A 15,084-nucleotide genomic window follows, 5' to 3' on the forward strand; every position below is an offset into this window, starting at 1 on the left:
TCAAACTACAGCCTATATCCTGCTCTTCAACAGAAGGGCTATAAACTGTAGACTACACTATTCAATCAGCACAAAAAAAGGCTTATTATTTAAAATAAAATAGCACCACAGACATGTTCACAGTACAACAGATACATAAAATCTTAGTCACCATGCTTTCAGGACATTCAGAGCTCATCTGTGCTGCAGTAGTGTAACACAATAACCTGTGAAACCTGAGATGAGTGAAAATGAAGCCTTTTCACAGTGCGCATCTGTCAGTGAAGCGACTTCTCTTCAGGAAAGAACAACCTCATCCTTCATTGTTAAGCTCAAGATCAGAGTGAGAGCAGCTGATCTGAGCTCAGCTGAGACGCCCTCTTGTGGTACATGATGATCATGGACCTTGTAGTTGAACTGTGAACTGACTAAGATTACCTTTGGATGTTGTAATGTTGTAATTAATTATTTGTATTAACCAAGGAACAAAAGAATAAAAAATGGGATTTTGTGCATCAGTTCAATCAGATTTGGAGTAAAGAAGCAGATCATTCATTAGAAACAGCCATGTAGTATAATGAATGGCTAGAAAAATAAGAACACCTGTTATCCCTTCAGTCCTTTTTTTAGTTGTTTGCGTGTTGACCCAGTTCTTAGAGGATGCTTCGAGGCTGTACGGCTGTGTGGAGGTCTTGTTTTGGGGGTGCAATAGATGGAAAGATGTTTCTAATACTGTGACTCCCTCATTTACATAATGTGGAGGAGCAGAGAAATTAGAAACACACTTCATTTTAATGCAGTCCAACACAGCAATGCCACAAACTACAGCCCTTGGCAGAGCGTGATGATGAGAAGAGACACAGTCGACGTGGCCAAAAGTATGTGGACATTAACATTACATCCATATGTGGTTGCTGAACATGTCATTCTGAAAGCATGAGCGTTAATCTGCTGCTGCAACAGCCTCCGCAGCTATAATATAAGGTGTTGGATGGAGCTCAGGTTAGGGTTCTGTGCAGGACCGGACCTGGCGTTATATGTTTGGGGGAGGGGGGCTGCGATGCTGAAAGAAGGAGAGGGTCTTCCCCAAACTATTTTCACAAAATATTATTGTACAGTATGATGTGTTAGGGTTCCCCTTAACTGTGACTAATGGGTTCAGCCAGTACATGTAAAACGAGCCAGGAAGAGCCCACAGGGGTGTTCAGATACTTTTGGCCACACAGTAGACAATAAAGATAGAGAGTGGGGGTACGGGTGGGGTGTGGGGGTTAATTGTCGAATGCGTCAGACATTTATGTGCGTCCCTTATAATAAATATAAATCATTTTTATGCCGCTTTTGCCATCAAGACCTCACATGAGATTAAAGCAGGAGTGAGAGTTAGAGAGAGAGAGAGAGAGAGGAGCAGGTTGTATAGTCTTACTGCAGGAGTATCAGGGGTAATAAACTGGAGGGTGGACGTGCCCCCTCTCCTCTCCTCTCCTCTCTCCTCCTCCTCCGCAGTGCACTTGCAGCTGAGCAGCACTCCGGACAGGACGGTGTCTTCCTCCTCCTCCTCCTCCTCCTCCTGCTGCTCTTCTTCTTCTTCTTCTTCTTCCCTCTGTTTGTGTGCTGGTGGTGTTGCGGGGGGGGGGTTGCACCGACAGTCGCATCTGACTCCAGAGTCCGGAGGGTCCCGGACAGACGCGCCATGGTGCGGACTCATTGATAAAGATCTGGGCTGCGGGGATTAACATGAGCACTCCTGCTGCGCGGCTCTCCTCCTCCACATAGCGCTGCCTTCTCTGCACAAGATCTGCTTTGTGTGACTCCAGCAGCCGACGCAGGATGACTACTACCTTATCGCTGGTGATTTTGTGCGCTTTGGTGAGCAGCCTTTACTGTCATTTCTCTGTTTGCTGTAATATTCCTTTAATATTGCTGATGATTTTTTTCTGACCTTATGCACTTTGTTATTTGTTTTTTTTTTGTTTGTTTGTTTTTTTTAAAAAAAAGATTTCCTTTCACTGTTTCTGTATGGTTCCTTTAATATTCTTATTGGGGTTTAGATTGTGTTAGAATTTATAGAGACCTTTTATTTCTATAATTTTGTTATAATAATCCTGCAGGGACTTTTGTGGTGAGTTTCTCATGACCTCAGAGTTCTTTGTGGCATCAATAATCTTCTGTGTGGTGGCTGTGATAAATATTACAGGTGGTTAAATGTGATGCAGTGGTGTTTCCCTCTGTAATGCTTAATTAACTGGCCAATGTGCTGCTTTCCTCCTGATAAATCATGCAGGTGCTGCATGTTGCTAAACACCAACTGATTTACATGTGTTATTAAGCCCACATTATATTGTATTCCCTCCAGCCCTGCACACACACACACACACATGCCCTTACACACACACACACCCCTCTTGGTTTTCATCCAGGGAGGAAAAGTTAGACTGTGCTGCAGGGATTGCCTTATTGAAAATTGAGATTCCTGCTTCTCACTGGGCTGCATCCAGACGACCAGTAGCTGACAGGCGCCTTGGCCCTGACTTTAATTCTATTAATAAGAAGAAGTCATTTATTTCAATTTTTTGTTTAATTCCGGGATAATAAGGTCTTAGAATACGAAGAGATAAAGATGCTGCAGCTTATGGAAAAGTAAATGGATTCATTAAATTCTTATCCGACATGAGCTGTAAATTGTTGTCGCTGGTTTTGACATAAAACCGTGGAGGCTCCTCTGATAATATGAAAAAGTTGATTATGGAGGAGGGCGGTGATAAAGCGCAGAGCTGCAGGGGCACATCCTCCCAGCCTTCTGGTATGCTCACAGCAGCTGGTCTAATTGGGCTGTGCAGCTCAGTCATCATGAGAACAGCCCTGTATGTGAGGGGACACTCTGTTATGACAGCTGGTTTAAAGGGTGGCGACGGTCGGGTGCACTTTGGTAGAATTAAATTTAGAAATAAACTCTCAGATTGACCATGAAATTGAGGAGAGTACAAACTAAGCACATCACAGCTGGGTCACCGTATGTTATCTTTTTTTTTTTATTATTTATTTTTTTTTATTTGTGCGTGTTCCTGCTGCTGGTGAACAAATTACCCGCTGAATTTACCATTAATCTGTGCTTGAGCTGAGTGATACTCCAGGGAGGTGTCACAGGAAAGGGGGTTGGCGCAGCAGTCAGGGACATGAATCTCCCCTCTGTACATACCAGAGGGGACTCTTTTGAGGTTTTGGGCTGCATCCAAAAGTCATTTTTGCAGCCCAAAGAATGCAACTGTCACCCTGAAAATACGCTCAAGTAAAATCTGAGGTTTGTGCAAAAATGTTGAGGTAACAGTTGTAAAGTCGACGAGAAACAGAAATGCACCTCAAGAGCAAAAAGTGGAGTAACAGAGAGGGGGAAATATTGAGCAAGAGGAGGGAGACTGAGAGGGAGAGCTGATGGCTGCTCAGTACATCTGTTTCTGAATGAAAGCAGGGACAGTAGAGAGGGGAGGGAGAGGAGGGACGGATGAGAGAGAGAGAATGACAGAAAAGACTGAATTGATGTCTCAGCAAATGTGAATTAAGTGGAAATGAGCTTTCGCTCGTTACATAATAAAAGCCACAGGACATGAAAGTGATTCAGTGTAATGATTTCTTCGTTCTAAAACGTCTGGATATGAATTCCTTTTGTTTAACGTTGTTGTATACACACACACACACACACACACACACACACACACACACACACACACACACACACACACCAGTGGAACAAGCCTCAGTTCTTCTGCCAGTGAAGCTGCCTGGCATTCATATCAGAGCGTGGTGACAAAATGCAACAAGAGAGGAAAGAGAGAGACGGAGAGAGGGTGATAAGTGGAGTGAATTAGACAGATTAGACAGGATTATATATCATACATGGAAATACTATGTGTCGGGAAGAAAGAGAAATACAGCAGATGCTTGTGTTTACAGGGCAACGACTGCTGCTGCAGGTTCTGAAAGTGACATTAATATAAACAAATTAGGACAGCGCTATAAAAAAAGAGTCTTATGATCTAATACAAACACAACTTTATTGCCTCAGCTGTGAATCCAATGACAGTCAGGGTTTGCTTTGTGCATGACTACTTCTATTCATCCCTTAGGAAATGAAATCTGTTCACATCATGGAGACTCACAAAAACAAGAACCAACAGGGTAAAGCTTTACATTGTTAAGACTTAGTATAAGTTGATGCATTGATCTCCTAAGTGACAAAAACTTGTGCCTCTGTCTATGTGAGGACCAATTTGAGTTTGAGGTTGACCCTGTGAGCAAAGCGGGGACAATACTGGCAGGTCCTCAATTCTTGGTGAAGTAAGAGTTAGAATTAGGCTTAAAGGTGGATTCAAGTATGCACGTCATGGTCAAAGTTATGAGATATGTGCTAGGGAGAGCATTACTCCAACCAAAAGTCCTCATAAGTGTAGAGGTACAAGCGTGTGTGTGGATGTGCCAGCAGTGATCGGAAGCAGAGGTTGATGTTCACAGCTACTCTCACCTTTAGACAGTAATTAGGACGGGCATGTGTGTAATGTCTTGCACACATGATTTTATGGTTACTGCCTGTTGTAGGTTTACTATTAGAGCTGATGTGCCTTCAGGGGAGTTATTATGGCAGATTGCCTTGTTCAAAGTGTGTCTAATATAGGCGGAGACAACATGATTTATGATGAATCCTGATAGCAGTAGGATTTAAGGAACAGGTCGGACACCTGGCAGTAATTTTCATCAATTTGTTTTGCTGTGTATGTTTGGGTCACAGTGGCCCTGTGCTGTGTGCGCTTGTGTATGTGTGAAGGTTTGTGTGTGTGTGCTGCTCTAATGTGGTTACTGATGCTGCCGTCCCCGTGTGCCAGGTGGCGTTAGTGTGGGCGTCTAAGACGGAGCGGGCGGTGCTGCTGCCCTGTGACTCCGGCCAGTACACCAACGGTGGAGAGTGCTGCAATGAGTGTCCACCTGGAGAGGGAGTGGTGAAGAAGTGTGGTGCTACTCAGACCGTCTGCGCCCAGTGCCTGGACAGTGAGTGGAGCTTTCATTGAATACATTTTATATGCATGTGCACTTGACTGATCAGACTCAGTTCATTCAATTCAAAACAGTCACTGTGAATTTTAAATAAGGCTCCTTTTATACAGGAGTGATGAGTTCCAACGAATGGCTTGATAAATGGTTAATGCATCATTTCTTACTGCTTTATAGATCAGTTATTAGTCATCAATAGAAACAACATCCCCCTGGCTTACCCTCTAATACAGCCCTGTGAAGAGTCTGGACCACAATCCACATATTAAAAACGTATTAAAACTTACAACAACAGACGTGATAGAATATTGGGCTAATCCTTTATTAATGACGTTTTATTATACATGACTGCAGACTTGATGGCTTATTAGAAAGTGACAAATTAGACCAAACAGAAGGATAGAATAGACACCAGCCAAAGGGATTTTAAAAATTCCCACAGCCCAAAAGTTGTTTATATTCATGGTTTATAACTAATCTCTAATATAATTATAGTAAGTGACTTATTAATCATTAATAAAGCGATTACAACTCAGATATGATTTAAGTTACATATTCACAATGTGACTCTAAAGATTATTTTTGTAAAAAAAAAAAAATCTCTATCTTGGAAAATTATTTCCTCTCATTGTCAGTTTAAAGAACTGTATTTTCCTCCTAAATGTTAGCAATAGACAGATTATCACAATAGTGTAAAATAACCGCATCTTAATTTGATAAAAGATTAGGAACAAGCTGATTTACTTTGGAAATAAGAAAAAATGATCCCACCTCATTTTCTGACTTCCATGAGGAAAAACATGATCTTTACAAACAGGTTTTAAAAAGGTGCTGTATTAGTAATTTTCTTATGTACCACCAGTTATCAGTTTTATGTTATGGAGGTTGTGAGATATCTGAGCACAAATGCACCCACATTTGTGCTCCTCCAAGCAATTTTAAATTACATTAAAAACACACAGCAACATCTTTCCAACGTCCACAGACTTCACTGTCGACAATTTTCATATTTGCTAAATTGTGCTTCCTGAAATCTGCTCAAAGTCAGGTCAAAATATGTTTTTCATTTCAGTGATTTATGTGAACTGACCCTTTAATAGATAGAAAAGCGACCTTGCACGCCAAAATGCTAAAACTTGACTTTACAGAGACTCCACTTCCTGAAATGTGTCAAACGGAAAAGGATTAAATTCAATCTGGAAACACTCAAAATCAAATATATACACGTGTAAACTGTCCTCACTGGCATTACACACACTGACACCCGATTAATGCAAAGTTTCTACACCTTATTCATCTTTATTTATACTTCCACGTTCACTTTCTTAGCTTTAAATGGCAGCTTGGGCTCTGAACTCCAAATAAAAAGAGAATCAAAGCCAAAACAAACTGCTATTGTCCAATTTGGTCATTTGTATCGAGTGTCTGTTTTTTCTTTATTGAGAGTTCTGTGAAATAAGGCAGGAATTCAGATGTTTGATGCTTGTAAGTGGGTCCAAATGTTTTCCCTTACAGCTCTGCTCAGGCTGTGAACCATTAGCGCTCACTCTACAGAGCAGAGCTGGGAGAGGTGCCAACACTGCAACATCATGGATTGGAAGAAGAAGAAGAAGAAGAAGAAGAAGAAGAAGAAGAAGAAGAAGAAGAAGAAGAAGAAGAAGAAGAAGAAGAAGAAGAGCCAATGCTGCAAACAAATGTGTTCTTCTTGGTCCAGGCGTCCTTCTGCACCACGTCCCTGCAGCTCTCTTTGCCCTTTAAAGATGCTGGTCTGTAACTTGGTCAGAGCGCAGGGGAAACGTCAGAGCATAGGTCACGAGCGTCACTGCGTAGCTCAGGAGGAGCTGAAGAACTGCGACGAGGCCAATGTGTCACACCTGCTGCTCTGAGTCACTGCAGTGCTACCTTTTCTTACCCTTAAAAAGCACAAGCAGTTTGAGACCTTGTGGTGACGGACGCAGAGCAGAAATCCAAAATGAGCCTTTTTCAAACATGCAGTCAGACAGCGCTCTCTGTTGTGCATTGATTGATTGCATTAATCCATCTTGACAACGTATGTAAACACAGGCAAATGGTGCCTTTAAACAAGAACTGCTGAGTCTTTCAACACCAAAGCTCTCTCTTGTGCAAAGCAGAACACAACAATATCAACTGGATGTCATTATGAGGGAGTATGAAATTCTGGCAGACTGGCAGGAATACTTTTAGTGGAAGGAAAATGAATTTTCTGATTATCCTTGAACTTGTGACCTTCTTTTCACAACAGATGCTAATCTCTGTGTCATGTTATGTTATTAAGAATCTCAAGTCTGGCCGATTTCAACCCCTTTGAAGTTCTTATTCTTCACCTCAAGGAACTTAAAAGCTGCAGCGAGGGGTAGGGGGGCTGGGAGACATTTCTCTACATCCAGAGCACGACTGGGTGAGAAAAAAAGCCACAAAGTACTGCAGGTCAATTTCACATAAACAGACTCTGTCAAATAAAGTCAATGTTAGAGGTGTGAAATAAAAAAAGGGTGTCAGTGCAAAAATAACAGAGACATAAAGTGGGCAACATTGTTAAAAATCCAGTCACACCAGTAGACATAGAGTGAGCAATATAATTAATAGTCATCATCAAACAATGCATATGATAGACTGGAGCAGGAAATTGGTTGAGTAGAGGTGCCTGGAGTCTTAGAGAATGTCTGGACTTTATCTTTGCTTTGACGTCATGAGGAATTTGTCTTGCACGTCATATTCCTCTTCATATTCTTGCAGTAAACGGTGGCAGACGATGCATAGATGGTCAACCACAGCCCCATTTTCCTATAATGTGGGTTGGCCCTTTAGCAATGTTATTCTGATTCTGAGGTTTTTGTTTTTTTTTGTTCATCCCCCACCCCTCCACACCAGCGAATCCCACCAACCCTTGTCGTGTCTTCTCTTTTCTCCATCCTGCATTCGCTTTTCTCAGCCAGCATCCCTTCCACCCACGCCACCCCCACCTTCCCTCCTCCTCCTCCTCCTCCCTATTGCTATGACTCATCGTCTGTATTAGCGGATAAAATGGCATTAGAGAGCCAGGCACCAAAGGGCACGATCTGCTCATTCATCATGCATACTCTTACATCAATGCATCTTTACCCATTTGATCCAGATAATTAAAGCATATTGATAAGCCTATTGTGCCTCTAACAGTGTACGAATATAGACGGGCGACGAATTAAAGGAAAAAGCAACATAAAACGTCTCAGGAAGGTGTTGAGCTGCCAGTTCTTCAAGCCTCTGAACTCACCTGGAGGGATGGACACTATTCTTCCAAAAAGATATATTCCCTCATTTGGTGTTTTGATGATGGTGGTGGAGAGCGCTGTCTAACAGGTCAGTCCAAAATCCCCCACAGGTCTTGAACTGGGTTGAGATCTGGTGACTGTGAAGATTTTATTAGATGCTGAGACGTTGACCTTTCCCGAAAAACTAAAAAGTATGAATACATTTTCTGAAGTGCAGAAATGAATAATTTAAAGGTAAAATTCAACACATCCATTTCCTGTTTCATGGTAAATATGGGTGAAGCTTTATTTACCACAACCCCCCTTAATTCCCCACTTCCTGCCAGTGTAACCCCCCCTTCTGCTCTATAGCCTCTCAATCCTGGTTTGGGATGAGTGCCAGCGTCAGCAGCGCTGAAATATTTATCAGTCGCCTCCACTTTTCTCTGCTGTCATGGGAGACAAGACAACCGGACCTGCCTCACTTAGTGAACCATTCAGAAATACTTGCCCTGCAAACTGTCTGAAGATCTGAGAGGAAAAAAAAAACAAAAAAACGCAGAGCCTCATGAGTCAGTGTAGGGTTTAAGACGAGCCGTGCTGGCCGACTGGAACGCGGCTCACTGGGGATTTAAAGGAGGAAGGAAAGTAGAATCACAGCCTCGTCTGGTGAAGGCCGAAACACAGCATCAAGAATCGCTTCCAACTTTGGATCATGAGGGTTGAAGAAAGGGGAAACGGAGAATTTCCTCTGGCAGGTCCTCTGTAGTCGTGGTAGAGCAAGTTTATTCCCTACTGTACATGGACTATACAACAAGCCCTCCTACTCAGATCACCATATAGGTCGCTTGTCCTACCCTTACGACACGACCCAGCACAGTTGTGGTAAAAAATAATAAACAATAAGAAAAATGTGGTTAAGGTTGTAAGTACAAAAACTACTTGGTTAGATTTAGGAAAAGATCGTGGTTCGGGTTAAAATAAGTACTTCCTTACAGTAGAGTATCTTTGCAGTCCTGTTGAAAGTCTGTGTTTTGCTGATCCATCCATCAACCCCAACTTCATCCTCACATGCCGCTCTAAAAACTACGTCATCTAACTTCCTCCTTTGCTCCTGTCATAATTATAACAGCCACTGGAGGTCACCTGATAATAAAATGTAACTACGGGTCGTAATAACCTGCTTGCACAGGTGACCTATGGGCTGGTTTGTTACAGGAGGGCAGTCTCCACCCCAACAAGGCAAAAAGCAAAAGCTGAATAGAACAGGATGCAGGAATAGATGTTGATTGTTAAATTACAGCTCGCCTCCTAATAATAGCTTTGGTAATATCCTAAAACACCTGTTTCAAATCTGGTGGGAAGTTAAGTGGACCAGTGAAGCAGAGAGATAATTAAACACAGAAATGTTTCATGTTTAAAAAGATAATAAAGGCTGTCACGCAGCTTTCCAAATGTTGATCATTTATCCACAGCCAGCAGAGGGTCAGTGGTTCAGGTGGGAAGAAATTGGTGTCTCTGCTGAAATGTGGCTCCTGACACGCTGTGGAGTGGGAGAAATATCTGGCCTTGCTAAAAGCTTACACCTAAAGTGCTGATTGTGACCATCGGGCAGTTTAAAGGCCATCCAGAGCTACATTATTGATGACACTAATGGGGCCGAAACACATCAGTATTTGAAGGGGGGTCTTCACGGGCTGAAGTGACACACTTTCTCCCTTTACCAGTGATTGTTTTTACTGCTGTACATGAAAACTCTAGACACTGAGCTGCACTGACCGTTGTTCATCTGGGGACTGTTAGACAATTAGTTCATTTTTTATTCAAGAAGACACTCTCTACTTGATTCTTGATAGCATTGGACTTTCTTCTTGCCCCCCCAGATGAAAGCAGTGACACATAAATTAGGCATACACATGCACAAGCCACACACCTTAAGCCTACTTCTGCTGAACATTCATATGTTCACATTTAGACGTGTTTACACACAAGCTCTGCAAAAGGGCTCATGCATGTGAGTTGAAAGTACAGAGGAAGCCTGGGCGCTGTGGGATAATTGAAATGAATGAGGAGGAGAGCTTTGAGCCTGACTGCAAAGAAAACAAAGGCCTCAAGCTCACAAATTCAAATAACCGTTTACCTCAGAGGTCTGTTGTTTGTCTGGATCGTTCAGCCAGTGTCACTGCCCTCTATCACTTCTGCCTCCAGACAGTAATAAGAGCAAGGGGTGATGAGAGAAAGAGAAAAGAAGAAACACAGGATCTGATGATGTTTACCTGTGGAGGAAACTCACTTACATCCCCTACTGCTGCATTTCCCCCCTGACAATTCCTCTTCCACTCCCTCAACACTTTGATCACATGGTGCGGACCACCCGCAAAGGCTGTTTCCTATTGCGCTGTGTCAAACAGTCTCGAGATTCATTCGAGCAAATCGAGCGGTCACTCCTGCAGACCTTGTTGAGCCGCCTTTCCGCCTACTCCCCTACCTGTCTCTATCATATCATTACCTCCGCCTGCTCCACTCCGTCTGCCTGTATAATGTGACAGCCTTCATCGTCGGCCTCTTAGCTGCACTGCTGTTTACAAGGTGGATAGAGCTTCGGTCTGTGCCAGTGTTTACTTGCCAGTTCCGCTTACAACGCAAAAGCAAGTGCTGGGACATTGCTGCAGGGCTTTTCACACTGACAATATGCTGTTGCTCAACACGACACCCACTAAGCAGTTCTCATGGAAAACACACACACACACACACACACACACACACACACACACACACACACACACACACGCACTGAGACATATGCAAATGCAGATAAGAGTTGTCCCACACATTTACAGTTACACCCAGCCCCAATGATTTTTCGCATTGTGAAATGAAGATTAAAGCAGGTTTTGTGTTGGAAAGCTGTTTTGACATGTATTCCTATCTCCTAATCATATGTTATGAAATGTTCACGCTGGATAAATGTATGGTAACCCCTCCAGCTGCACTTTGCCATACCCTCTAATGTTTCCTCTATGCAGCAGAGATTAAAACATCACACACGGTGCCGTTTCTGTCTGAGCTGCAGCTCTTGCAAGGTGACCGCTCTCATGTTAAGCACGCCACAAAAAATGTAAAATGGGATTTGGAGAACAGTGAAGCTGCCTCTGTAGCCCCCTGTCAGCCTCTCCACTCCACTCCCGTCTCATTCATCCACTAAAACGCACTCATAGGACACACACTTACACACTCCCCCCTCTCTCACAGTATGCATAAATCAGTAGGCATCCAATTATATCTGAAAATAATTCTATATGAACATGTAATATTAATAGATTACTTTGTGCCCCTTGGAACTCTCAGCGTAAGAATAAACTAATTTGAGGTCACTTCCTCAGCGATGAACTCTCCTGAGTCTTTGCGATGCAAATGTTCCTAAAGAGCAAATCTGAAGTGTTTGAAGTAATTGAAAAGCAGCAGGCAATTAGTCAGCATGGCTTTTACCTCATTCTCTTCAACACTGTTCTCCACAACTCAGCTGTGGTCTGCTATCTCTTTTGCTTGCAAAAAACACACATTGATCATTAAAATGACACAATTTTTTTTCCTGTTTTTACATCAGACCAGAGCCACAGTCAGTTTGCAGAATCACATTTTTAGCTCAGCAGTCCAAATTTTATAACTAACATATACTTTTTAGCCACTGTGGCGCTCTAGGTATGACACTGTCAGTCAGTCCACCACTTTGTATCAGAATTAAATATTGCAACACAGTGACACAAATATTGATGGTTTCAAGAGGATGAACCCCACTGATCCCAGACTTTACCTCTAGTGGCACCATGAGGTTGACATTTGTGGTTTTTAGTGAAATGATTCAACAACTATAGTCACATGCCCAACTAAAGTAGGAAGTGAACATGTTAAATATTCCCCTGAGTTTTCCTCTAACACCAAACACCACAAGTTTGACATTTGTGGCTTGAAGTGATTATGTTTTAACAACTATCGAATAGATGGGTGGATGAAATTCCCAAAATGTCACAGCTCAGAGCACACAGGACTCAAATACACAGCTCAGAGATAGCAATGAAAGGTTCAAACGCTTCGCCTTTGTTTAAATGTAATGAGGAAGTGGTGAACAGGTGAGCAGATGGGTGTGGAGGAGTCAGGCGATTGAAAAAGTGGGAAGGGCTGCGGTCATGTCAGGGCAGGTGGGCATGGTAGGATCTGAAATAACAAGTCAGAGGCTGGCAGAGAACGAATGAATGAATGACTGAATTTGTAGTGAAATTTCAGCTAGCACCACCACCAGGGCCATCATTTTAGTATATAACCAAACTAATGACAAAACCACCAGCCTTAGCTGTACTTTGTATTTTGAGCTAATTAGCTAATGTTAGCATGCTGACACACTAAACTTAGATGGTGAATATTCAAAACATTAAACCTGCTGAACATCAGCATGTTAGCATTGTTGTGGTAGTCCATTTAAGCATGCTCACATTAGGATTTAGCTCAAAGCTCAGAATCACAGAATCACAGGGTCGCTATGATTTCCAGTTGACAGTGTGGCTCTGTCCGTTTCTTAATTAAGCTACAGGGTTCAAACAAATAGTTGATGTGTTTTAATAAAACTCCAAAACTGGTTCATATTCTTTGTTCAGCCTTCATTAAAAACATTCTTCTTTAAAAACACAAAATAAAATCAGACATATCAAGCCAAGTTAAAGACTAGTGGTCTCTCCGGCCTCTATAGCTTCATCCAAACTGATTAACAAGCAAATACAACTTATTCTGAATATTAACCAACAAGAAGCAGGAACTGAGTGAGGTTTGCATTGGTCCTGAACAAATATAACTATATACCTAATTATGATTGGCATTTTTCTTTTGTATGAATGGGTCTGACAACAGTAGATTCAGAGCTACAATATACTGAATCAAGTATATAACTAGCAATGCAATAATCAAAAGAAATTATATAATGATAAATACAACTTTATACTCACTGTGTGTGTTTAGATAAGTTTAGAATAAGCGATGTGAGTAAAGTATTGGAAAACATTTAGCCAAATGGAAGTAAGGCTTTCCAGAAATGCTGCAATTCAAAAATGACTTAGTGGTTTATCTGTAACACTCTAAAGCATCTATATGCAACTCAGTCATCGCTTGATAACTTCTAAAATCTTTAAACTCATCCGTGCACCACTAAAAGCATGTGAATGCACCTGCACTTGGCTCTGTGTGCATGACTGAGATTAAAGCAGTTTACTCAGCACAGCACAAACACAATGAGATCGATATCGTAATGAGCACAGCAGGCTTTTGACTCGCTCCCCAACAAGAGCACCTTTCTTGTCCTGCAGCACAAATCACTAAGATCCCAGCGGATCAATGTGTCCTCCCTTCCAATGGATATGCAGTAAACATGATTAATGTCATTAGACTCATTGTTTATCCCTGTTTATCTCCTCAGATTTCCTGCTCTCTCCATCTTCTAACCCCTTGTTCTCTTTTCCCCCTCTCCAATTTCCTCCTCCTTACTTTTCTGTCTCGTCTCCTTTGACCTGTCCTCTCATCTGCAGGTGAGACCTTCTCAGAGAACTACAGTCACACAGAGCAGTGCAGTCCGTGCACACAATGTACCGGCCTGATGCGGTTAGAGACGCCCTGTACCGACTCCAACGACGCCATCTGCGTCTGCAACTACAACTACTTCTTCAACACGATATCCGGCCGCTGCGAGCCCTGTACAGTGTGCCCTGTGGGACAGGGTGTGTATGCTCACTGTGACCACAATCACGACACAGTGTGCGAGGAGTGTGTGGACGATACCTTTTCTGACCGGGAAAGCTCCCTCGAACCCTGCCTGCCCTGCGCCATCTGTGATGAGGAAACTGAGATTCAGCTGGCTGTGTGCACGCCGACCCGTGATGCTGTCTGTCACAGTAAGTCATCTGCACGCTCAGGTTGCTTTCACACCTGGAGGTCAGGTAACTCGGCCCTAACCAAAGAAAAGAAAGAGATGTGTTCTTGGTCCAGTTCACAAACCAAACCAAGAGCTGTAAACCTGAAGTCATATGACTGACAGGTAACCTGCTCATTGGGCAGGTTTGGTGACTGTCATCAAGGATTGTCAGCATCACATGGGATAATTAACTATAGTTGAAATGATTAGTTAATGACCGATTGAATGAAAAGTAGCTGGCAGGTTTTTTGACGACTAATAGTTGCAGTATTTTTGCAGGCAAAAAACACGAAACATTCTCTACTGCTTTTCTTTATCTCATGTGATAGTAAACTAAATAAATTTGGGTTTTAGATAATTGGTTGGAGAAAACAAATAATGTCAAGATGTCAGACTGGGCTTTAGAGAATTGTGATTGAAGAACTGAGAGAAAAATCATAACTGCAGCCCTAATTAAAACAAAGTAAAGTTGGTGACCGTAGGTCATGCTGCTTTTTACCAAAAATTATGAGTTTATTTTTTATTTTCTCTGGCCTTCACAAAAAAAGAAAATAAATTTTATTAGCATCATTAAGCAACACTGCAAATAGAGCTAATCTGTGAAATAATAACTGACCATTAAAACAAAACAAAACTACCTGTACTAATATTGTGGTGGTGATAAGGATGATCACTATGCTTTACTTAAATTTCATCTACCTTACCTCTTACTTTTTATCATGTTACCATAGTTACCAGGTAATAACAATATATGCCACAATCAACAGATGGATCAAGTAAATTCATTTTCAGTTCAGCTTTTTGAATTCATGCTAAAAACACAAACACAGTCCTGTGGTGGGTCGTTTACACCAC

The 15,084-nt window shown here is 42.1% G+C and overlaps 1 protein-coding gene across 1 annotated transcript in view; it reads left to right on the forward strand.

Moving 5' to 3' along the window:
- The first annotated feature begins 1,488 nt into the window (after positions 1-1,488).
- Positions 1,489-15,084, forward strand: part of ngfra (nerve growth factor receptor a (TNFR superfamily, member 16)) — a 32,915-nt gene continuing 19,319 nt past the window's right edge. Inside the window, exons 1-3 of the mRNA XM_071469216.1 lie at positions 1,489-1,848; positions 4,857-5,019; positions 13,847-14,209. Coding sequence (XP_071325317.1) covers positions 1,810-1,848; positions 4,857-5,019; positions 13,847-14,209 — 565 coding nt within the window. The 5' untranslated portion in view covers positions 1,489-1,809. The remainder of the gene's footprint in view (positions 1,849-4,856; positions 5,020-13,846; positions 14,210-15,084) is intronic.

This window comes from Trachinotus anak, unplaced genomic scaffold (genome assembly GCF_046630095.1).
Source record: "Trachinotus anak isolate AG129_WGS33_773 ecotype Australia unplaced genomic scaffold, CSIRO_AGI_Tana_v1 ptg000003l, whole genome shotgun sequence".
NCBI lineage: Eukaryota > Metazoa > Chordata > Actinopteri > Carangiformes > Carangidae > Trachinotus > Trachinotus anak.